At 43.8% G+C, this 26,188-nt stretch overlaps 1 protein-coding gene across 4 annotated transcripts in view; it reads right to left on the reverse strand.

Moving 5' to 3' along the window:
• Nucleotides 1-4,166: 4,166 nt before the first annotated feature.
• LOC120933430 (KH-type splicing regulatory protein) overlaps nt 4,167-26,188 on the reverse strand; it is a 45,409-nt gene continuing 23,387 nt past the window's right edge. Inside the window, exons 7-22 of one of the 4 annotated variants that reach the window (XM_040346643.1) lie at nt 24,943-25,014; nt 24,733-24,790; nt 23,455-23,626; nt 22,058-22,156; nt 20,604-20,765; nt 20,408-20,510; nt 18,819-18,919; nt 18,161-18,302; nt 17,891-18,051; nt 15,622-15,734; nt 14,856-14,956; nt 12,180-12,224; nt 8,254-8,454; nt 8,097-8,168; nt 6,883-7,085; nt 4,167-4,810 (exon numbers count right to left, since the gene is read on the reverse strand). In XM_040346643.1, coding sequence (XP_040202577.1) covers nt 4,802-4,810; nt 6,883-7,085; nt 8,097-8,168; nt 8,254-8,454; nt 12,180-12,224; nt 14,856-14,956; nt 15,622-15,734; nt 17,891-18,051; nt 18,161-18,302; nt 18,819-18,919; nt 20,408-20,510; nt 20,604-20,765; nt 22,058-22,156; nt 23,455-23,626; nt 24,733-24,790; nt 24,943-25,014 — 1,814 coding nt within the window. In that variant the 3' untranslated portion in view covers nt 4,167-4,801. Of the gene's footprint in view, nt 4,811-6,882; nt 7,086-8,096; nt 8,169-8,253; nt 8,455-12,179; nt 12,225-14,855; nt 14,957-15,621; nt 15,735-17,890; nt 18,052-18,160; nt 18,303-18,818; nt 18,920-20,407; nt 20,511-20,591; nt 20,766-22,057; nt 22,157-23,454; nt 23,627-24,732; nt 24,791-24,942; nt 25,015-26,188 lie in introns of all 4 variants that reach the window. The other 3 variants (XM_040346642.1, XM_040346645.1, XM_040346644.1) reach the window with 3 other exon arrangements.

Below are 26,188 nucleotides of genomic sequence, written 5' to 3' on the forward strand. Positions count from 1 at the left end.
CTATTAACGATTAAAAAAAAAAATCAAACGTTATTTTAATGAAAATGTTCTTTTGGAATATCCTTAGTGTGCGGCTCAGCAACCAGTCGATCGTGCGTTTTGCTTGCTTCCTTGCTGTCCCCACAGCATCAAGCACAGGCAGTGGAGGGAGGAGGCTAATCTAGACTGAGCATGCGGCCGCAGGCCTCCTCTGTAGCTCCGGCTGCAGAATAAGGGCAGAGTGATGTTTATCTACTCCTGCACTCCACCTCAGCCCTGCTAGCTGGAGACTGCAGAAGCTTCAAGAGAGAGAAGAGCTCTGTGCTGCACTGAAAGTCGACTCCCCACTCTCCTGCATTAAAGCAGTGGTTCACCCTAAATAACAAGTTCCTACCATGAAATTCAGCATACTAGCGTGAGCTACAGTATGCCTTTATTTTATTTTTTTTGCGCCGTACTTAGTTTAATCCCGTAGTTAAGTTTCAGACTCCCCGCGGGGAATGGGCGTTCCTATGCAGAGGGGAACATGATTGACGGCCGGCTATGGCGCATCACGCTTCCCGAAAATAGCCGGAGTAGGACTCTGCTCTTCCGGAGCGCTATATGGCGCCTGCGCACAGACTAGGAGCTGACTGCGCAAATGCCGTGAAGAGCCAAGTCCTAGTTCGGCTATTTTCGGGAAGCGTGACGCGCCATAGCCGGCCATCAATCATGTTCCCCTCTGCATAGGAACGCCCATTCTCCGCGGGGAGTCTGAAACTTAACTACGGGATTAAACTGAGTACGGCGCAAAAAATTAAAATAAAGGCATACTGTAGCTCGCGCTAGTATGCTGGATGACATGGTAGTAAAAAAATAAATAAAAAAAGTCAGTGTGTAAAGGCCTATACACACGCGATCAGACTTTGACAACGTTCCGATGGACACGTTTTATCAGACAATCCGACCGTGTGTATGCTCCATTGGAAAAATGTTCGCTGTGCATGCTCTCAAACTTAAACACATGTCCGATGGAGCATAATCTGATCGTGTGTACACAAGTCCATCGGACTTAGGTCCGAAGTACAAACACACATGCTCAGAACAGACAATAGCAGAAGTTACCCAAAGGGTGGTGGTAAAGAGCGGAAAAAAAACTCGATTTGGTGAAAGTTGGCAAAAAAAAAGGTCCTACCGTGTGTATGCAGAACAAGTTCACGGCCAATGCCCATTCTGAGCAAAATTTACGGAAAAGTCCGATGGTGTGTACGAGGCTTTACACATTACTGAAATGGTAAGAATGGTCTAAAAACGTATTCTGTTAGGGCAGTGGTTCTCAACTCCTGTCCTCAAGACCCACCAACAGGCCAGGTTTGTAAGCCAACTAAAAGGTGATATCGTTACATAGGTTGAATAAAAAATAAATAAATAAAAAACACACAAGTCCAACCAGAAAATAAAATACAACTCCATACCCACAGTTTATTCCAGAGGAAGGCAAAAAACCCAGCAGAGCATGATCTAATTCGCTATGGCATGGGAAATAAATACCTTCCTGATCCCCTGAGAGGCAATCTGATTTTCCCCGGATCAACTTTACCTATAATCTTAGTACTCAGTTATATTCTGTACATTTAGGAAATAATCCAGGCCTTTCTTAAAGCAATCTACTGAGCTGGCCAGAACCACGTCTGGAGGGAGTCTGTTCCACAGCCCTTACTGTGAAGAAACCTTTCCGTATTTGGAGATTAAGGGGCAGATCCACAAAGCGAGTACGCCGGCGTATCTACCGATACGCCGGCGTACTTTCAAATTTCCTGCGTCATCTTTGTTTTGAATCCTCAAAACAAGATACGACGGCATCTGGGTTAGATCCGACAGGCGTACGTCTTCGGATCTAAGATGCAATTTTTTGGCGTCCGCTGGGTGGCATTCCCGTCGTAATCCGCGTAGAGTATGCAAATTAGCTATTTGACGATCCGCAAACGTACGAGAGGCCGTCGCATTCTTTTACGTCGTCTCTAGTCGGCTTTCTCCGGCGTATAGTTAAAGATGCTGTTTCGTGGCGTATAGTTAAAGTGGAGGTTCACCCGGAAATGACAATTTTTAACGTTAGATTGAGGCTCATTTTGTCAAGGGGAATCGGGTGTTTTTTTTTAAATCGAAGCCGTACTTACCGTTTTAGAGATACATCTTCTCCGCCGCTTCCGGGTATGGGCTGCGGGGCTGGGCGTTCCTTCTTGATTGACAGGCTTTCGACGGTTGCATACATCGCGTCACGATTTTCCGAAAGTAGACGAACGTCGGTGCGCAGGCGCCGTATAGAGCCGCACCGACGTTCGGCTTCTTTTGGCTACTCGTGACGCGATGTATGCGACCGTCGGAAGACTGTCAATCAAGAAGGAACGCCCAGTCCCGCAGCCCATACCCGGAAGCGGCGGAGAAGATCGCTCTCTAAAAACGGTAAGTACTGCTTAGTTTTTTTAAAAAAAACACCCGATTCCCCTTGACAAAATGAGCATCAATCTAATCTTAACATTTTTTTTTAAGGTGAACTCCCGCTTTAAACCTGCTATGTTAAGTATGGCCGTCGTTCCCGCGTTTAATTTGAATTTATTTTTTTCGTTGGCATAAGTCGTCCGTGAATCGGGCTGGACGTAATTTACGTCCACGTCAAAACAATGACGTCCTTGCGACGTCATTTAGCGCAATGCACGACGGGCAATTTAGGGACGGTGCATGCGCAGTTCGTTCGGCGCGGGGACGCGCTTCATTTAAATGAAACACGCCCCCCTACTCGCCGATTTGAATTAGGCGCCGTTACGCCGCAAGAATTACACTACGCCGCCGTAACTTACGGCGCGAATTCTTTGGATTCAAAGCTAAAAAAAAGTAAGTTACAGCGGCGTAGCGTATCTCACATACGCTGCGCCCATGCAATTCTTTGTGAATCTGCCCCTTAATCTTTTTTCCTTTAGACTGGAGTGCCCCCTTGTCCTGTGGTGACCTTAAACATTGAGTTCACTATATGGACCCCTTATATATTTGTACATGTTGATCATATCCCCCCTTATTCTCCTCTCAGGGGGAGTAGATTCAGTTCCTCTAATCTTTCCTCATAGCTGAGCTCCTCTATACCCCTTATCAGTTTGGTTGCTCTTCGCTTTCTCCAGTTCCCCGATATCCTTTCTGAGAACTGGGGCCCAAAACTGAACTGCATATTCCAGATGAGGTCTTACTAATGATTTGTACAGGGGCAAAATGATATATCTGTTTTTGGAGTCCATACCTCTCTTAATACAAGAAAGGACTTTGCTCACCGCAGCTTGGCATTGCATGCCATTATTGAGCTTATGATCTACTAAAACCCCCAGATCCTTCTCCACTACAGATCCCCCCAGTTGTACTCCCCCTAGTATATATGAGGCATGCATATTCTTAGCCCCCAAGTGCATACATTTATATTGGTTGGTGTGGAAACCAGCTTGTTTTGTCCATTTACATGGCAGGCAGTGGCAGCATAAGCCAAGTAGTCATGAATAAGAAGAAACCTTGCGTTGTGTGATGTACAAGAAGAGTAAAATACTACTTTGATTAAGAATGTTGGGAAGGAACGTTTTAAGGGGGGGGGGGATTGCATGCCTAGCCCAAGTCCAGTTTTAAAAGCCCTGTTCGATCCCCCAGTCATCATTTCCAAACAACCAGCTCTCTAAGGCCCCTTTCACAGGAGAGGTTTTGGACCCTCCATTCTTTTCTCTGAGATGTAAACTTACTTGTGTTCATTTACACCCACTACACGCCATGTCCAATCTGGGCAAAAAAAAAAAGTAAGTGTTTCCTTCCTCCCTTTTCTGGCCAGATTGTAGGGCAATCGGGTGTACAACAGGCAGTCGGTATTCATCGGTTTGTGGCACCGGCCTTCATATACCAGCAGTGCTAGGCAACTGCAAAATGTCTTATAAATCCCCACATGTTCTCAACATTCAAAATGTAAATGAGACTAGACCATTTTTGTTCACAGTTTTATTGTGACTCCCTAAAGTTTCCAAACGCAGATCACATAATTCATCATGAGACTTTTTTTTCTTTGAACAGACATCTCTCAGACAAAACAGAAATGAAATTTTTGTTTGTTTTTATAAAAAAAAGGGCAAAACAGAACAATTGGACAAGAGAGAGAGAGACAAGGAACAGAGGAGAGAGAGTAGTCGGGAGAGTTTTGTCATTGTTTATTGTGAAGTTAAAAACAGGCAATAAAAAGTAAAAACTCAGCGTACAGTTTTCATGTCTCTGAAAAGACGAACACATCACAACCCCCCTCCCCTTCCTCCCGGGTCTGGGAGTGACCGGCGTACTTCACGAGGCCCCGACTGCAGATGGGGAGAGCCCAGCACACAGCATGGGGGGGTGTCGACAGGGAATGTTCAACCAACTAAAAGCACAGGGACAAAAGGGAAGTCATCCTTTTTTACATAAAAAAAAAGAAAAACAAAATAAAAATTTAATTACTCACGGGCTGTTCCAGTGAATAAAACCGTGTATTTTTTTTTGGGGTGATGAGAAGTGAAGGGCAAGAAGATCTCAGATTAGTCCTAAGTTCTACACCCAGCCCTCACTAAACAGCCTCCAAATGGCCAGGATTACATTGCGTTTTGTAGATGGGAAACAAAACTGGGAGGGGAAGAGGGACGGAGGGGTGGGGGAAGGGGGGGAAAGAACCTAAAAAAAAAACAAAAAAAAATAAAATACAACTAGAGGACTTTATAAACAGCTTCTCCCCTCATTGAGGTCAGCAGCAGAGGCTGTCATCTCCAGACTGGCAACGAGTGACGGAAAGTGACATTCACTGGGTCTGTAAAAGAACATAAGACAGTGTTATATTAATCTACATTTTATTGTCAGCCAGAAAAATTATGTACACATGCCCAACTGCTGTATTTTAACAGATTTATATACATGGCTTCTTCCGTGCAGCGACCGGTTTGGAGTGTCGTTATCTGCGTAGGAATATCCGCAGTGGTTTGCAAAAACAGTGCGATTGCAAAAAGTGCTGGGATTGCTGCGTTTCCCGCAGCACACAAGTGTGAATCTAGGCTAAAGCAGAACTGAAAGCAACATAAGAAAACTTATGAGCAGGCAGGCTAGCCATCGCAGAAAAGACATGCACTGTGTCTTCTGCAATAAAAGACATCTACCTGCTTGCAGTCTTCATGGACTTTGTAAAGCAGCAAGCATGTCAACTTTATTTCCACTTTAAGGCCCGATTCACACCTATGCATGTTGCTTTTGAGCATTTTTTCTGCGCTTGCTGCGTTTTTACCACGATTTGCGTTTTAATATAATTATTTTTTTTTTTTAGCCGGCAATTTTTATTTTTTTACATTTCCTTTAACAACCAGCTGTAAACAGGTTTAAAAAAAAACGCAAATCGCGGCAAAAACGCAGCACTTGTGTTTTGCATGCGGGTCCATTGAATTCTATTACATGCAAAATGCTGCTTTTTGCAGGAAAAAAAAAGTCCATTAACCCTTTCCAAAAACGCAGAGGCACAAAAAAGCATTGATGTGAACATGTTCCATAGCAAACCATGTTAAAAATTGTCCATGCATTATGCATCAAAAAACGCATTAGTGTGAATGGAGCCCAAGTAAATAAAGCAAATCCACAATTCTCGTGATTCAAAACTGGAATGAAGTTGGAGAAGCTTCATTTTGGGATCAACAAATGACACAAAAACGGGTGACTGGGCATTTGTAAAATCTCTATAATTACCGTAGTGAATCCTAAGCCAAGTACATGCGCCGAATGTCAGGAGACAAGGGCAGGTTCAAAAAATAAATGGTCGTCCCATGTGCATCAGTCTGTCCGACAGAAGCCAGCTTCCGGACGTGAATGCCGAGAAAAAAAAAAAAGCAGCCGACCGGCTCCCGATCAGCACTCTCAGCCAGTGGCAGAAAGCGCGGATCAGAGACTCTTCTGGTGAGAAGAACGCAGTACTAACCTCACATTGGTTTGTACAAAGCCAACCTTTTTTTCCGTTCAACCCATGGGGTTGAAAAAAATAAATAAAAAACTAATAGTGCGTACACGGCTTTACTTCTTGGGACTTGTTTGCTTTGTGAATGCCATGTGTTCTCCCACTCAGAGCAAGTTTGTGAGATGGTAAAACCCCCATAGAGGCTGTATTATCAGCACCAAGTTCAGTCAAAAGCAGCCATTAAGATAACGTAGGAATGACGGTGTAAAGCCAGCCATGGACTGTTTAAATCTTGGTCTGTTCAGCAGGGACCAGTCAAGATTCAAACCATGTATGGGCAAGGCTGATTGTACGCAAGTTGATCAATAAACTTGGGTACAACCAGCCGGTAGGCTTTTTCATGCTATAGCATTAGCAATATTTATGCTGTGTGTATTTTACACCTATGAGAGAGAAGGAAAGGAAGAAACCAGCAAGGTTGGCTTCAACACCATTCTAGTTTGTTTCTAATGGATGGATCTTCCATGTGTACATTTATGCTTTACTGGGCTCCTATAACATGGAGACTAGATATCCGGTAAGGGCACATCTTTATTTCCACAGTGGAAGGTGCACTTTTGATGTTTGTCAACAAGATGCGTTCAAGGATTGCTTCATTTTTGGACTGACCGCTATTAGGTTATTATATTGCTGACAAGCCATTAGCGTGCCAATTTTATTCGTTTTTATACAGTGTTCTGCTGTGCGATTGCCAGGTGCTTTTTTGAACACACACACACCCCCCCCCCCCCAACTGCCCATTCTGGAACAAACCACTATAGCTTCAAAGAATGACAAAACTGCATGCTACAGTTACACCTTGTGGCCAAATGTTTATAGATTTGTTGTAAAACCCAGAAAAGCAGCTACAGAAAATTTCTGGTGTTTAAAATAATAATAGAACTCACCTGTGGCCCTGGCTGTGCTGGAGGAGGTTGTGTGGGTGGGGCTCCTGGTGTTCCATAGTAGGCTGCTTGCTGTCTGTAATACTCTGCCCATGCCGCACTATAGTCTGGCTGGACTGCAGGCGGGACGGCGGCTGCTGCTGCTGTGGCGGTGGCGGCTACAGCCGTTGCGGCTGGAGCACCAGTTACGGCAGCTGCTGCTTGAGCTAAAAAAAAAAAAAAAAAAAAGAAGAGGCGAGAGTCAAACACTGAAATGGACTGAGCACATTAGAACAGACACAACATCACGAATAGAATAACCACTAGAAGATGAAATTACAGTCCCTTCAAATATAGTCATCAGCAAAAAATGCTTAGTTGCCTCATTCAAAAGGCAGGTCCTGATCCTGTCAAAGCTAAACCTCTCAACAGACAAGGGGGCTGCCATTGGCAACTCTTCATTTGTCCGGCTGTTACACTCACCTGATCTAGAACAAGAACGCATATCTAAAAAGGTAGACCTCTATCTGCATGCTTTTCCCAAGTAAGGGACATGGGATTGGTCCAGCTGCTTGTATGATGAGCTGAGCTCAATTTACAATGTTGGGTTCACTGAACAGGTAGGCGTTTCACTGCAGAAAATACATTGCATGTCTCTTCTGTAATAAAATGCCTGCCTGCTCACAGTGCGTTATAGCAGAACTTTAGTTCCGCTTTAAAGCGGAGTTCTATCCAAAAATTTGGCACCTTTCAGGGGGGAGCAGATATGCCAGTATTTTGCTCCCACTTCCACGCATAGATAGCCGAGCCACCTGCTCTATCTACGCCACATCCGGCGCCTCCTCTGTCCCCCCCGCTGTCTTCTGGGACCTGTGTGTCCCACCAGAAGACAGCGGGGATAATTGGCTTCACTTTCTGATTCCTTAACGAAGATGGCACCCAAGAGTAGAGTGACAGAACGGCTTCGGGGGCAGACATTGCAGGCGCCCTGGACAGGCAAGTGTCCTTATTTTTTAAAGTAGGGTTCCAACCACAGTTAGCATTTTTTAAATGCATGTCCTTTCATCATGCGTTTTTATAATATAAAAAAGGTAAAAGGGTGTTCAGCTGGCAATATTGTGCTTGAGATTTGATTTTACTGTGCTCCGATTTCGCTGAATATACTCCTGCTCATTGATAAGACATTACTGAAGGGCACAGTGCGGTCAGTAATATGTTTTTTTAGGATGGAGACTTACCTTGTTTCTTGTAATATTCCTCCCATGCTTTTGTATAGTCTGGCTGTCCTGCAGGTTGAGGTGTCTGCTGACCTGTAGGCAGAGGAAGCACAAGTGTCAGCAGCAGGACCCAGCTGTGTCACACCACAGGCAACCCCATATATTTCATATCACTTACCCATTTTCTTGTAGTACTCTTCCCAGGCCTTCGTGTAGTCAGGCTGGCTGGCAGGTGGGGGCTGCTGGGGTGGTTCTCCTTGTGGTGGTGGGACGGGGACAGCAGGAGGCTGTCCAGGGACGGGGGCAGGAGGCTGCTGGTAATAGTGCGAGTAATAAGCAGCCCAGGCTGCACTGGGGTCTGTGGGGGCTGGGGGTTTTGCTGCAAGAAAAAAATAAAAAATAATAAGTGAAAGGTGTACAATAGTGAACATGTTTCCATACGATACAGCATGGTATGATTAGGCGTTACTCAGCAATCCGTCCACTATTCATAGAAATACTACCAACAGAGCTGTCGCCAATTTCTCTTTTTGGGGGACAGGCATAAAGCCTCCTGCTGTGATCTCTAATCTAAACCGACAAGCTGAAATACAGGTTCTCTGCATCTATACAAGAAAAAAAATGGTGGCCCTGGTGTTCAATTTACTAGTAATACCATTTAATAAACTGCTGCCATCAAATATTGGTGTACTAAATATTTTTTTTTTTAATTAAGTGCAAGCCGTGTGTTAAGGCGCTAGCTTAAAATCAAATTAAATGTACAATTTAAGAATATTTTAATACCATAGACGATATACAAACAATGAACAAGTCTGAAAAGCAAGTGAAAGTCTTATGATGGATATCTAAACCGGAAAATCTTCTGTTCAACTTTTTTGTGATGAATGCTCTTCTTACTTTATAGTGCTCCACTTTAGGTGGTGAAACACATTCATAATGTAAGGGGGGGGGGGGGGGGGGTGATTGGCACGCACCAGATATCTTTGGACCACCAGGACCCTCACCGCTTATGTGGTTCATTTTAAGGTTGGTGTAAACTTGGTGTCCACCCCTGTTGCCGTTATATATCCAATATCACCAGCAGAGAAGTCCCAAAATGAAAAAAAAAGTGTGATGATCGTGCAAAAAAATATTTAAAAAAATCGTAGTTAACATATGCCAATGCACTTACATTTCCATATGCCAAGTAGCGGGACCCACTGTACAATACCTGGGCAGTTACAATACTCGCCACTCGTCTCTATGAAGTGGCGTGTGTTCCCTCCATGTGTCGGATGTGACATCAGCAAGACCCAGAAGTTCCTGTAAAATGCATTGAGCTCTTAGCAGTGGCGGGACTTCTGGGTTCTTGCCGACGTCACATCCGACTCAGGTGGAACGCATGCCGCCTCAGAGACGAGCGGCGAAGATTGTCACTTCCCAGGTATTGTACCAGTGGGTGCCGCTACTTGGAATATGGAAATGCAAGTGCATTGGGTCACACATGTTTTTAACGAGGACTTTATTTTTTAAAATAAACATTTTACACGATTATCGCGCAATTTTCTTCATTTTGGGACTTCCCTGCTGGTGATATTGGATATAAGAGCAAAGGAGGTGGACGCCAAGTATACACCATCTACAGGAGTAACCACATAAGTGCTGAGGGTCCTGGTGGCCAAAAAATATCTGGCGAGTGCCACACACACACACACATATTAGGTGGGGGGGGGGAACACATTTATAAAGTGGAGCACTATAAAGAGCATATGTATCACTAATACACACGTGGTGACAGAAGGAAGTTATAGAAGATTGTTTCCTGTCTAGATATCAATATGGGACTTACGCTTGCCATTAATTCGGACTCGTTTATTAAGACCATCTTGTTTTGCAGTGTCTATGGTATTGGAAATTTTTTATTCATCTTTGATTTTAAGCTAGCTCCTCGATACACGGATTGCACTTCAGGTTCTCATCTGCCATCAGTGGGTGACGCGTCTACTGCCACAGACAATCAACTAAGCACAAATTCCACCTATTGAAAGGGGTTGTGTCTCCCCTGCCACGGCTGGGCCAGTTACCGAGGAGTGGCAGGCAAGCTGTAAAATATCCTTGAACAGAAACATAAACCACATGGTACCAAGAGAAAAAATATAAAATCTACTGACAGGACCAATGGGTAATAACTGATACAGAAGGGAATGGTTAGGGGAGAAGGGAAAAAAAACCACACATGCACACACTGCTCTGTTACATCTGACAAGACTGCACTACATTTTTCTCCAGGCCATCCAAAAATCATTTTAGTTGGCTTTCTTTAAACTTTAGTCTGAATATAGAGCTATGGTTAGTCACAAGCATTTTACATTACATTCACTTTTGACTGCCTTGCTACCTTTGCTGGAAGTCTGTTCTACGCACCAACTACTTTCTAAGGTTAGTTCTGACAATTTCTCCTAATTTGAAGTCATGCCTTCCGGTTCTTGATCTCCGCTTTATATTGAAAATACTGCCCCCTTTATAACTGAAGAATGAACAGCACTGTCACCCTTCCAGGGAGTAGAGATTAGAGATCCACTAGCAGGATGGTAAAAGGAATGGAAATAAAGTGTATAACGGGTGGGAATCTCTGCTATGCCAACGCTACTGACATTTTTTTGTCTATAGTTACACTAGCTGACTTTTTTTTTTTTTTAATATTGGATGTTTTATAGCAGAAAGTAAATATTGGGTTTTCTCCTCCAAATTTTTTTTTGCGCTAAACGAAAAAAAAAAAGCAGACAATTTTTGAAAAAAACTAATATATATAATTTTTTGCTATAACATCCCCCCAAAAAAAATAAAAACAATGTCATCGGTTTAGGCCAATATGTAATCTGCTGCATTATTTTTTTTCCTCAACTCAATAAGCGCATACTGATTGGTATGCACAAAAAGTCATAGCATCTACAAAATAGGAAATAGATTTATGGCATTTGTATATATATATATATTTTTTTAATTACCAATAATGGCAGTGATCAGTGATTTTTAGCGGGACTGCAACATTGCGGTAGACAGATCAGACACCTGACACTTTTGGGAACCAGGGACATTACAGTAATCAGTGCCAAAAATATTCACTGACATATTAATGACATGGGCAGGAAAGGGGTTAACGGGCGATCAAAGGGTTAAATGTATTCCCTCAGTTCTCCAAAGCCCCATACACTATTCGATTTTCTGCAAATTTTTGTCTTCAGATTTACCAAAACCATACAATATGAGAGCGAATCATAAGAGTTTCAATTTGTATGCAATCAGGCAGGCCTTGGCACTAAATGGTTTTGGTAAAACTGAAGACAAAAATCTGCAGAAAATCCAATAGTGTGTATGGGGCTTAACAGTATGGGGGGATTGTATGACTGGAGAAACACAAAGATCCATTTTCCCGTATAGCAGAAAGACAGGATCTGAGTGATCTCCCATCAGAACGGATATTTGCCTTGTTTAAACAGGCAGATCCACATTCTGTCACTGCGGGGGAACGATCGCTGGTCTGGCTCCCAAGCTGGCCAATAAGAGCGAGCACGGGCGCATGCCCAAAAAAATTGCAGTCTACGAACCAACATACACCTATGGCAATTTGCAGGATCAAGCCACATTGCTGTAGTATAACTGCGGCAGCTGGTCCTTAAGCAGCTAAATACCACAAAAAGAAAGCTCTATTTGTGGGAAAAAATAAAAATTGTATTAAAGGTACAGCGTTGCATGACCGTGCAACCGCTTGTTAAAGTACCGCAGTGCTGTATCGCAAAAAGTGGCTTGGTCAGAGGAGAAAATCATCCGGAGGTCAAGTGGTTAACATGTTACAAAACGCAGGAGCCTGCATTCACTATATCTGGTCTCCCACAGTACACAGAACAAGGAACTGCAATTTTAATTTACTATAAACTGCCAAACACTTTCTCATCAGCAATATATAACCAGTGTTTGGTTAAAGCTTGGAGTTTTTTTTATTTCTGCTCTGACTGCCCTATGAAGCTGCAGAACCTCTGACCCTCTGCCTGGACAGTGCAGATTGGCCCTGTGCTGATCACATACACTTTCCCAAGAAAAAAAACAAACACTAGCAATACACACCAAACTGAGCATGCGCGTCGTTTCTATCAGGAGATGGATTGTGGACTGTGGAAGAAGGGGAGGAACAGAGAAGATAGGATCAAACAGCCTTTTTACACAATGCAGAGGATAAACCCCCTTAAGTTCCACAGTGAATATAACAAGCATGCTTTACTGCATATACAGACTGATCTTACCGTTTTGGGCTTAACACCTTAGAGTTGAAAAGGAAAAAATATTTTTCCCTAAATAGCTTCCTTTACCTTAGTGCAGTCCTCCTTCACTTGCCTCATCTTTCCATTTTGCTTTTAAATGTCCTTATTTCTTCTGAGAAATCCTCACTTCCTGTTCTTCTGTCTGTAACTCCACACAGTAATGCGGGGCTTTCTCCCTGGTGTGGAGTGTCGTGCTCGCCCCCTCCCTTGGGCTACAGGAGAGTCAGGACGCCCACTAAAACACAGCTCCTTTCTCTATCTGCAACGTAGAGAGCGCCCTGACTCTCCTGTAGTCCAAGGGAGGGGGCGAGCACGACACTCCACACCAGGGAGAAAGCCTTGCATTACTGTGTGGAGTTACAGACAGAAGAACAGGAAGTGAGGATTTCTCAGAAGAAATAAGTACATTTAAAAGCAAAATGGAAGGATGAGGTAAGTGAAGGAGGACTGCACTAAGGTAAAGAAAGCCATTTAGGGGGGGGGGGGGGGGGAATGTACCTTCACAACCCCTTTAACATTCTGCCTTTACAATAGTAGAACTATAGGCAAAAAAAAAAGGGTTATAAGCCGTCAGTGGGTCATCAAGATTTCCCTTCAATTCCTATTCCATAACCAAACAGGAAGTGAGGAAATCTTAACCTTAATTAAGGGGATGGAGGATCCCAAGGTAGGAAGATTTCCTCTTACTTTTCTGGGGACAATCCAAAATTTAGGATTTTTTTTACGTTCACTTTCAATGATTATGGTAAACAGGACAAAATCTCCTTAATGGGGAACACAGACAGCAATACTGACAGGCAGCTCCTACAAGTAAATGGTTATACAGTAGCACAGTACGTAGGTTAACACACTGGCTGTATCTCCATTCACTTAAAGGGCCACTTTTTATATATTAAAACTAAAGCATCCCCGATTCCTCTCTTCCCCGCCCCTCCACTGCACTTAGAATGATATGCCTCCCACATCTGCTGATGTACCAATCTGTACAGACTCCGTCTCTGCTTACCTCCAGGACAAAGACCCTCATTGGCCAGCTCTGCCCAAGCTGACCGATGGCTGAGAGTCATTGCACACATTATGCTGCTACAGTTTCCAGGACTGTGTACGAGTTTGTGTACAGATCAGTACAGCCGGTGTAGGTGGGCAAATGCAGAAAAAAGTGCAGTGAGGACTGGAGGAGCTGGGAAGCATGTTGGAAATCAAATGTTTTTTGTAATAAAAAAGGTGGAAAAAAAGTTTATATATAAAAAAATAAATAGCCAACTGACATGTAGCTTGACACTACTTGAAAAACAGCTCGTCACGCATGTTAAAGTGGAGGTTCGCCGGTAAAATCCTGTTTTTACCCTTGCATGCTCATTTAGTCTAGGGGAATCGGCTAGTTGTTTTAAAATCCGAGCATTACTTACCGTTGTAGAGGGCGATCTTCTCCGCCACTTCCGGGTATGGGTTGCGGGACTGGGCGTTCCTTCTTGATTGACAGTCTTCCGACAGGCTTCCGACGGTCGCATCCATCGCGTCACGATTTTCCGAAAGAAGCCGAACGTCGGTGTGCAGGCGCAGTATAGAGCCGCACCGACGTTCGGCTTCTTTCGGCTACTCGTGACGCGATGGATGCGACCGTCGGAAGCCTGTCAATCAAGAAGGAACGCCCACTCCCGAAGACCCAGAAGTGGCGGAGAAGATCGCCCTCTACAACGGTAAGTAATGCTCGGATTTTAAAACTAGCCGATTCCCCTAGACTAAATGAGCATCCATCTAAGGGTAAAAGAGCAAAAACAGCATTTATGGGTGAACTTCCGCTTTAAAGTAGAACTAGACATTTTTTTCCTCATTTTGGATAGAGCAAAATAGGGTTACAACCCCTGTCAGAATTATTATTTCTCCCCCCCCCCCCCCCACACTCTCAATGATAAAAATGGTAAGCAGGACAAAGAGGATGAATCTCCTTAACAGGAGAACAGACAGCAATAAATACTGACAGGTGTTCAAATCGAATTTGTGCGCCGGATCACAAATTTACACACGTGATACCACACTTCCACCTGCAGGGGGCGTGCACACCGCTTCTGCTGCGAATATTCACAGCAGAAGCCAATCTGTGGGGGCCAGGCACTTCGACGTCCTTACATAGGGAGAAAATAAGCATTCCATGAGTGAGGCCGGGTTCACAGCATGGAGTCTGGTGTGTGCCTATACACTGGTTCAAGGTACGATTCAGGGCCGATTTTTTCTTTTGCCCGAATTCACATCTGAACCGCATTGGACCCTTTTCTCAATTGAGACCCTGCCCCCGCCCAGACATGTGGGAATCGGCTCCATTGAGAGCCGGTCCCACTTGCCTGGCAAGTTGGCATATGTGTTGTATTGCTGTACATTTTGAAGGGTTTTACCATACTAAAATAAAAGTAAATTGACAAATAATTAAATAGGCTCTAACACAAGCTTCAGAGAAAGAAGCCTAGATTATATAAACACTTACTGGGGTCGTGAGGAGCTGGCGGCTGCCCCCATTGGGGATACTGGCCTCCCCAACCTTGTGGAGGATATTGGTGTGGAGGAGGTGGTGGTGGAGGACCCGGACTGAAAGAAAAGAAATGCAATGTTTTAGGTCCTGAATAAACTTGCTGTGCCGTCATAGCACGTTGCAGACAAATATAACTGAAACAATGAAAGCATCAGGGAAACCAATTAAGCTGCACAATACAGATATAGGCAAGCTACCCTGTGGTAACCTACACAATGCGATTCTGGCATCTTATCTGTCTTCTATAAGGAATTAAAGATATTAAATGATTCCAGAAACAGAATCTCTCACTGTAAGCAGGACTCTCTGTAACAGAGCCCCAAAAGACAAATGAAAACACCAACAGGTGTACCAACTTCCCCACTCTACCCAAAATGTAATTAAAATATTAAGGATGGAAAAACACTAAACTGCCACAAAATGAAGAAAAAAACAAACATTCAGTAGCTTTATTATTAGGTATCTGTAGCCTTTGTAATGGCAGAATTGTAAAGCACATCCAGAATAAAAAAAAAATCCCCACTCCAACTTTCTTTATGAGGGTGGCTACATTTGCCCTACATGGAATGTAGTCAGTGTCTGGTCACTCCCGACATGCCCTAATGTAGATAAGTGCCGACACATTGTGTCATCCAAAACCTCTAAGCAAAAATGTACAGCTGCCCTTTACAGAATTCATACAATGTCAGTCTGCTTTAGAGATCATTTAAAAAGTACATACTGTGGAGGAGCTCCCCCTGGAGGTCCGGGTGGGTAAGGGCCAGGGTTGAATGGTCCCATGGGTCCAGCTGGACCAGGACCGGGAGGGCCAGGCCCAATCGGACAAAGGGGGCCCTGGAAAGAAAGAAAGAAAATTAGACAAACTGGACACAGACAAATTAAAGTGGTTGTAAAGACACAAGTGTTATTTTACCTTTATGGATTCTATGCATGAAGGTAAAAAACCTGTGCAGCAGCCTCCCCATAAGACCCCTTTCACACTGGGTGGTTTTCAGGCACTATAGCGCTAGAAAACACCTCTGCAAAGCGCCTGAAAACTACCTCCCATTCATTGCAGTGTGTCGTCACACTGGGGCAGTGCGCTTGCGCGACGTTCCGAAAAGTCTTGCAAGCAGCATCTTTGGGGCAGGTTTGGAGTGCTGTATTTAGCGCTCCCAAAACACCCTGTCCATTGGAATGAATAGGCAGAGCTTTCAAAAGCTTTCGACTTTCTGGGGTAAAAACCGCAGCTAACACACCACTAAAGCGAGCAGAGCTGTGTCACTAATGGCCAATGCAGCCACCACATGTGATGTGAATCGTGAATGCGCAGTGAGGTTTGAGCCATACATTTTGTATGGCTCAAATCGCATTGCATTCGCACCAAAATGGTTTATTTTCCCCCCCACACAATAGCATCACATGCAATGCAATGGCACTGCATGTTGCGAATTGTGTTAAGGTGCCCTTAAAGCGGAGTTCCGCCCAAAAGTGGAAGCTCCGCTTAGCAGTTTCCTCCCCCACTGCGCTGCCACATTTGGCACCTTTCTGCAGGTACACGTTTTTGACAGGCCCACTTCGGTTGGACCTCACCTCGGTATGTCAGAAGTTCGGCCTCCTCCTCGGCGACAGTATTTTGCGCATTCACAGTAGGGAACCAGCTGTGAAGCAGCTCCCAAGAGCCGATGGAAACATTGGTTTGGGTGCTGACCACTGGATTCAAGGACAGGTAAGCGCCCTATTAAAAAAAGTCAGCAGCTACAGTGTGCGTAGCTGCCGACTTATATAAATATATATTTTTATTATATATATATATATATATATATATATATATATATATATATATATATATATATATATATATATATATATATATATATATATATATTAGTGCTGTGCGTTAAACGCGATATTAACGGCGTTAACGCAAACCCATGTTAACGCCGTCAATTTTTTTATCGCGCGATTAACGCTCGGGGTGGACGTGCAGAGTGTGCAGCGGCGCGGCTTACCTTCTCGCTGGATTCACAGGCAAGTTACTCACCTTGTCCCTGGATCCAGCGATGCCACCCCGCTGTGTGATCGAGCGGGTCCTCCTCGCTCGATTCAGTGTCTGTGTGCCGCCGATCTCCGTTCCCTGCGACGTTACGACGCACGGGAGCGGAGAACGGCGCCAAATTCAAAAAAGTAAACAAACACAATATATACAGTATACTGTAATTTTCTAGATTACAGTACTGTATGTAAAAAATACACACCCCCCTTGTCCCTAGTGGTCTGCCCAGTGTCCTACATGTACTTTTATATAATAAAAAAAGTTCTTTCTGCCTGAAAACTGTAGATTGTCCAAAAGTGTCCCTTTATGTCAAAAATGGTTTTAGATCAGCTAGAAAAAAACGATCAAAATTTATGACAAATTAATCGTGAGTTAACTGACATTAATGCGCTTAAAAATTTGACAGCACTAATTATATATATATATATATATATATATATATATATATATATATATATATATATGCGAGGGCGGAACTACGCTTTAATCCAACATTGACACCCGTAGTAGATCAGACGTCGTGCGATTGCAACGCGGGGTGGGAAACGCACAGGACTCCTGCATTGCATAAAAGTGTAAACTAGGGCTCAATCCTAAAAACAAACATGACAGTACAACACCTGCTTATCTCAGCTCTACATTTAAATCCTGAGACCACACACTTCTTTAGAGGTTTGTTAATGTGCGGTCTCCTCGCTATACTGTGGTATGGAGGGAAAGCTAACACACACACAAAAAGCGACAAGGCCTAGCTCAGTGATGGAGAACCTTGGCACCCCAGATGTTTTGGAACTACATTTCCCAGGATGCTCATGCACTCTGCAGTATAGTTGAGCATCGTGGGCAATGTAGTTCCAAAACATCTGGAGTGCCAAGGTTCGCCATCACCCCTAGCTCCTGCCGTAATCAGATCTGCCCCCCATTTCTCAATAATAATAAATAATGGCAATATTACCTCAATTTTTTCTTCAATTAGCTGTTTGGCATGGTCAATCTGTTGTGGTCCGCCACGGATAATGAACATTTTAAAGTTGGGGTCACCGTTCGGTGGCGGCTGTCGGGAAATCTCCACAAATGCTCCCGTCTGCTGGTTAATTGCCTTGACATTCTCCCCACCTGTGAAGCAGAAACAATCTATAAACTGAGGCCAGGAAAAAAGTTGACAGAGCAACAAGAGAATTATCTATTCATTCAAGATGACAGTAAAACGTAAATATGGACTCACCTCTGCCAATTACCAGGCCACATTTATGAGTGGGAATAGAGAATGTCATTTCACCACCAGGTGGTCCCCATGGTCCTTGCCCCCTGCCCCTTCCTCTGCCACCTTGTTGCATGCCTGGGCCTTGGGGTCCAGGTGGACCACTCTGAAAGAAAAAAAAAAAAAAAAAGTGTTATAACAGAAGTTGACCTTTGGATCATGTTACATTTTCCGCTTGTATTACCATGTTCCCGCTGCTGCATCCTCTCACCCAATCCCCTCTCCCTGTGACAGCAGGTAGGGGGATCCTCTACTCACTGTCTAATTTAAAAACAGCACAGCCATGCAGGGCTCCGCCCACACGGCCTAGTCAGAGTTTTGAAAATGAATGCATTACAAGTACCGTCAGCCTCAGCGGCCGATAGCTTGTAGTTCTCAAAGAACTGAACGAGCGCTGGTAAGAGTCCTTGTAACGCATGGATTTTTTTTCCCCCCTGCAATTCAGTAGCTGCCTGCCCATATCAGAGGTATGGGCAAACAGTGTACTGAGAGTCTGCAGGATACTGGCACCGCTTACAAGGCTCCAGTAAAAAAATATTGATTACCTGCAAAAGATGTGCATTTATTTATTTTATAAAAGGTGAACTTCTCTATCGGTGCCTACACATTCTCCATCACTCACCCTCAAACTCTGCAGCAAGTCCCCAATAATCCTGGCTGCATGGTCACACCGGTCTGGTGGACCCATGATGTGTGCTATCTTATCGGGACCTGTCCCATCATCTGTGGAGAAGGAGATATAAATTACTACATGGATGGCAAACAGATCAAAGAATACAAAAGCAAAAACAAGAGTAAAATGTTGAGACATCTGGCCTGCCTCAAACTTGCTGGGACCTACCTTAAAAAAAGGGTAAAGGAGAACCTCCAGAATAAAAATTGCTCCTACCCATTTTTAGATTTGTGTACACTACCTACAGCGCATTTGTACTGTGGTGTACACACCTAGTTCATTCTCAGTATGTGTAAGATGCTGAGACAATGCAACTCCAGAATGCATGTGCATTAGTCACATCAGTGGTGGAGCCAGAAAGACTGGCAGAAGACATCAGCTCATTGGACAAAGCAACAAAAGAGCGCAGACAATCCACTGCTGGAGGACACTAGAGAGTTTATATGCCATCATGTGCAAGCAGTAAAAAAAGTTCCACTTTAACAGGCCGTGCTCTACCCTTTCATACTTCTTGGTCTCTAAACACCCCCTCTATGCAAAGATAAGCACACCGCTTTAAAATAAGTAAATGAGTTCCGATGAAGCCACAAGCTCCACATTAACAGTTGGCAATTGTATACATGGCTTCAATCACGTACGATAACACGATCGTGCTTAGCCAGCGGCTGACAACCAAAGAGAACAGATAATGGTGTCATCCACTCCAAGTACCTTTCTTTTTTTTTTGTGATAAAAAGGGGGAGATGTCCCCCTGCAAGGAAATGACATAGCGTGCTAGTATGCACTGCAAACAAGCACATTATGAAAGACTTTCCTTAAAATGAAGACCTCCAACAGCGTGCTTTCACCGTTGACAGGGCTTCCATCTTCACCCAGTTTTCCTTCCATGTTCGTGCTCGCAGGCTACAGCCGGATGAAAGGCCAAGCTGCAATGATGTCACTCCCACGGATACACACCTCATACAGCATTCTCAGTATGCCTTCAGAGTGCCGTGTGTATTCGCTGGTGACATCACCCGCTGAAAAAAGAGAATATCTCCCAAACAGTACACATTTAGGAGATATTCATTACAGGTCAGCTTTATTTTAAGCCTACCTGTAGATACAAATGATGGGGTGGCTACTATCACTTTATACTCAACAAATACACAGGCGCTAAAACAGGGATAGCAAAGTTCTAAATAAAAATAATTTTTTGGTTAGTTCATCAATAAGGTGTAGGAAAGATGAGCCAGAGATGCAAAGATAAAGGCACCCGGAAGTACCAACACAATAAAAAAAACTACAAAAAACGATTGTCTTTTAAAAATATTTAATTCTTATAATAAATGGACCATGTTAATATATACTACCACCTAATATCCTTGTTTTTATGAACTTTAGAGTGCCATGAGCGCGTTTTTTGGAGTTTTTTTTACTATCAATTTATAACATTTTGCTCATTGTGGATGGGATTCAGGTGTTGGATCACTGAGCCCTTAGTTGAGTCCTAACGGACAGGAGTAGAAAGTAGAGTACCCGTAGAAAGTCCTCCTCACCTTGTTTAAACTGTATCCTGACACCAGCATCATTCTGAATCTTCTTAATCATCTCACCGTTGCGTCCAATCACCACCCCCACCGAATGCCGTGGGACAGGTACCTAGAACAAGAGTTGGACCAATGAAAAAAAAACAAAAACAAAACCCACACATCCTTCAAGTCATTCGGTATTGGAAATTACCTGGGTACTTACATCTATTCCTCCTCTGGACCCATATTCATTTCCTCCTCCTCCTCCACCACCACCACCACCACCTCCTCCACCACCACCGCCTCCTCCTCCTCCTCCCCCACCTCCTCCAAAGTTTCCTTGATCTCTTTCTCTCAAAAGATCCATAACCATCTCACAAGCTTGCTGCAAAAAAAAAAAAAAAAAAAGAGAAAAATTACATAATGCAAAGAAAAGGATCAACACCATTTAAAAAACACATTTAAGAAATTTCCCTGTACACTAAATCCGAGCTCACAGAGGACCCAAGGTATTAAGGTCAGTAACCTAGTATAGGGCGACATACCTAATACGCTCATGGCGCTTTTAGAGTTAAAAACGTATTACCGAAGGGGCCCATTTATAGTTTGACACCGCAGTGATTACTCCTTACCACAGCCTGCATTTTACACCGCATAAATTAAAAAAAATTAAATAAAAAACACAGACCATGGTGTGAAGATTTCTTGCTGCCCAAAGTGCATCCAACCACAAGAATAAGTGATATATAGGTAAATATTTATTTTCACTTTGTGACCCTGCCAGTAACACTACCTGTCCTGGGGGTGATGGCGCTCACTCGCTGTCCTGTGGGGGACGCAGAAGTGTCATCCTAGACCAGTGATAGGAAAAACACCACCCCATCATTCTCATGGACATTGTTGGGGTGTGGGGAGTTTTGTAGAGGTGAACTGGGCAATTGTGCTGGACGACACTACACTGCATTTCTGGCAAGATTTTTATTTTATTGAACAGAGAAGTAGAACAGTGATGGTGTGTGTGTTAAAAGACCAAAAAGGTGCAGATACAAATCAGGTGCCAACTGACACTTATTGGGGACCAGTGCTAAAAATATGCACTGTCACACTAGTAATGACACTGGCTGTGAAAGGGTTAACTTTAGGGGCGATCAAGGGGTTCTCTGTGGGGGAGATGCTTTTACAGGAACACAAGATCAATGCCGTTCCTACTGACAGAATCACAGCAGGAGCGAGCTAGCGGCACGCTCACCCCGGAACAGCAGGATCACAGACAAAGAATAGAATACATTTTATAGATATATATCTATAAAATGTATTCCATCTCACACATAATCCTGCGCACAGCCACCGCCCTGTATAAGTAAAGCTACAATAGGGCGGCAAGTGGTTAAGCGCATTGTGTTTGACTATTGTGAAATAGCTGAGGATCAGTACAAAGTTTGGATGAACCCTCTTGCACACTGCTATACTCGTAGATGAGGACCAGATCATATTATGGCAAATTACTGCCTACCCCGTTAATTCCAAGGGGCTTACATACTTTTCCTTGCCTCTGTATTTTATTAGCCTGCCAGGAATATAATCCTGTGTTACTGTTTTTAAACATTTCAAAGGATTTTTTTTTTTTTTTAACAGGAATAGGTCCAAGTATACTGGCCTAGAAGTCCTCAACATTACCTGCACTTTGAATGGTTCGCCAACAATTCGGAGAGGCTTGTCCACATTGGTGCCCTGAGAGGCATCTTGTATAAGGATCATTTTGACCCCAGCACGTTCCTGAAATTACATAAGGATATTAAATTGTCAGCAGACTACCAAACACAGTTAACAGCAAAACACCCAACAACAGATATATACCAGTAGCAAAAAAAAAAAAAAAAAAAAAAAATTAGGACCCACATCCCACAACCATGCCTTGTAAAGACTTAGAGGGTCAGTGGAACCACAGGGCATGGTGGGGGAGAATGGAGAACGACACTCCGAGAAGGGTCAGATGCAGAAAAAAATATTTAGACAATAGCTCTTCAAGAGAGCATAGTCAAGCAGCAACAGATTCCCCCCCCCCCCCCCCCCCCCAAAAAAAAAGTCACCAAGGCTATTTTCTTACCCAAATTGAGATAAAACTATATAATAGGAGGTTAAACCCAAAACACAAAATATGTATGCGCTACATAGTTAAAGCGGAGTCAATTAAAAGTCAGCTGCTACAAATACTGTAGCTACTATTAACCACTTAAGGACCCATTTACGCCGACATACGTTGGTAGAATGGCACAGCTGGGCACAATCACGTACATGTCTCTTTAAGCCCAGCCGTGGGGTCACCAACGCGCCGACGGCGCGCCAGGGCCACGATCACCGCTGGTGTCCCGCGATCGGTCCCAGAGCTGAAGAACGGGGAGAGGTGTGTGTAAACACACCTTCCCTGTTCTTCATTGTGGCAGTCTCAGTGATCGTCTGTTCCCTGATATAGGGAAAGACGATCACTGACGTCACACGTCCAGCCCCACCCCCTACAGTTAGAAACACATATGAGGTCACACCTAACCCCTACAGTACACCCTAGTGGTTAACTCCTAAACTGCAATTGTCATTTTCACAGTAAACAATGCATTTTTACAGCACTTTGCTGTGAAAATGACAATGGTCCGAAAATGTGTCAAAATTGTCCGATGCGTCAGCCATAATGTCGCAGTCATGAACAAAAAATCACAGATCGCCACCATTACCAGTAATCTAAAAAAAAAAAAAAAACAAGATTGCAGAGGTGATCAAATACCACCAAAAGAAATCTCTGGGGGGGGCGCATCAATTTTGTTTGGGAACATCCCACAACTGCGCAATTGTCCGTTAAAGCAACGCAGTGCTGTATCACAAAAACTGGCCCGGTCATTTGGCAGCCAGGTGGTCTGGGGCTGAAGTGGTTAAAGGAAATGGAATAAGAACATTATATAATGTATGGCCAGTCTAACACTTTAGGGTAAATGCTCAGGACTGGTGTATAAATCTTTACTGTAGGACAGCTGGGCAGAAATGTCAGTATGCCATCATTCAATTCTCATATGATCACATACTTGTAACTGTTTGATGGTTTCTCCGCCCTTGCCAATAATCAGCCCAGCTTTGCCAGCGGGGATCATGATCTCTTGTAAAGATCCATTCTGTCCATTAGAGTTGTCATGGAACTGGCCAGGTGGTCCCCCACGACCTCGTGCAACTATTTCATCAAGCATCATCTTGGCTTTTCTGCAAAAAAGAGAGACAGTCAGATGAAGGAAACTATTAAAGGAGGGAATGCAGTGTTTTACCTTCTCAAATCTAAATGCAGCTGGTGAGAAAAAAACAAACAAAGCACTTCCTCTTTTCAGGAGCGGAACACAGAGATCTCACCATCAGCATGCATAAACTTTCACATACATGTGTACACAGGGGGTGTGCATGTGAGCAGCCAAAGTGCAGGATGATTCTGCATGGTCAATAAATGCAGAGGGATGACACATAGAAAATGTAATCCCTCCTACAAGGAAAAGCATAGTTGGCCCTCAGAAATAAGGATGAAATATGCAATCTGGCAGAATAGATTTATTTTTTCCTCCATGTACAAATCAAAAAGTCACTCATGTCTAAGGTAAAGGGAGATATTTGCCTAGATGCACATGGAAGCTGGTCAGGGACACGTCGCACACAAGGCATCCGTTTACGGTTTCTTATTCACAGGTTTAACTTCAAATGTTACTAAAGCCAGTAATATGAAAATCATTTGGTAGAGGGGGTATTATGGTGTGTGTGGGGTTGTTTTTCAGGGGTTGAGTATGGTCCTTTAGTTCTAGTTAAGGGAACGCTTAATTTGTCAGCATACCAACACATTTTAGTAAATTTCATGCTCCCAACTTAGTGGGACCAGTTTAGTGTTGTGGACCCTTCCTGTTCCAACATGATTGCACACCAGGGCACAAAGCAAAGTTCATAAAGACATGCAGAAGAGAGTTTGGGGTGGAGGAACTTGACTGGCCTTCACAGAGTCCTGACCTCGACCTGACAGAACACCTTTGGGATGAATGAGAGTGGAGACTGCGCCAGGCCTTCTCGTCCATCAGTGCCTGACCTCACAAATGCGCTTCTGGAAGAATGGCCAAACATTCCCATAGACACACTCCTAAACCTTGTGGACAACCTTCCCAGAAGAATTTAAGCCGTTAAAGCTGCAAAGGGTGGGCCAACTCAATATTGAACTCTACGGACTAGCATGACATTAAAGTTCATGTGCGTGTAAATGCAGGTGTCCCAATACTTTTGGTAACAGTGTACATACTGCACCTAATGGCGCACAACTGGGGTACAGATATACTTACTGAACTGAATCTGGAGAGCCTGTCAACGACACAATTCTGTCTGGTAATCCTCCACTGTCTGCAGGAAAGAAAAATAAATTAATTCAGCACATTAAACTATTTTATGCAAAATGGGTTGATAAACCCTCCGACTGACAGCTTCTGGTAACAATCACAAATCAATCCCGACAATAAAGTCTGGGGGAAAAAAAATAAAATAAAAAGCCTTACCTGGAGAAATCTGAACTTTACATCCCGACTCTTGCTGGATCTTATTTATCTGTTCCCCACCACGGCCGATGACTGGAAGAGACATGCAAGTTAGCTTAACCAGTGCAATAAGTAAACCTGTCACTTATAGGCGTTCAAAATAAGCAGGGGTCCCAAGGTGCCTTTTATTTTATTCCATTTTGCCAAATTTACTCCGAGTGTCCAGGAACGAGAGCTAGTGCTGAATCCCGAAAACTTCAGGATGCACTTGGTCCATTCAGATAAAAATACATAGGGCTAGATTCAGGCAGGGGCGCGCAATGTTACGGCGGCGCATCGTATTTACGCTACACCGCCGTAAGTTAGAGGCAAGTGCTGTATTCACAAAGCACTTGCCTTCTAAGTTGCGGCGTAGCGTAAATGGGGCCGGCGTAAATGCGCGTAATTCAAATGTGGATGAGGGGGCGTGTTTTATGTAAAATTCTTGTTGACCCGACGTGATTGACGTTTTGCATGCGCCATCCGTGGAATTTCCCAGTGTGCATTGCTCCAAAGTACGCCGCAAGGACGTCATTGGTTTCAACGGGAACGTAAATTACATCCAGCCCTATTCGCAAATGACTTAGGCAAACGACGTAAAAAATTCAAATTTCGACGCTGGAACGGCGGCCATGCGTGCGCCTCCTAATAGCAGGAGTAACCTTCCCCCGAAAAAGCCTAACGTAAACAACGTAAAAAAAATAGCGCCGGGGGTACGTAAATTTGTGAATCGGCGTATCTAGGTCATTTGCATATTCTACGCCGAAAACGACAGAAGCGCCACCTAGCGGCCAGCGTAAATATGCACCCTAAGATACGACGGTGTAAAGAGACTTATGCCAGTTGCATCTTAGGCTAATGTCGGTGTATCTTGCTTTCTGAATACAAAAAGATACGCCGGCGCAGATTTAAATTTACGCGGCGTATCTATAGATACGCCGGCGTAAATTCTCTCTGAATGTAGCCCATAGATGTTTTTGAAGCACTTTTGTGTAAACAAAAAAAGAATTCACACTGGTCCGTTGTGCTGTTAAAAAATCCTGCTTGCCGCATTTTTGAGTCACATGACCTATGAAAAATGCACCATAAACATGGTAAAATGGCAGGCTTTCTGTGGCCATTATCTGCACTTTGATTTTCTATTGGCTAAATGACAATGATTTTCGGTTGCTGACATATCGGTGCATCCCCAACAGAACCCCCCCAAAATAAAAGTGGCTTTTCCCTC

This window comes from Rana temporaria, chromosome 3 (assembly GCF_905171775.1).
Source record: "Rana temporaria chromosome 3, aRanTem1.1, whole genome shotgun sequence".
Lineage (NCBI taxonomy): Eukaryota > Metazoa > Chordata > Amphibia > Anura > Ranidae > Rana > Rana temporaria.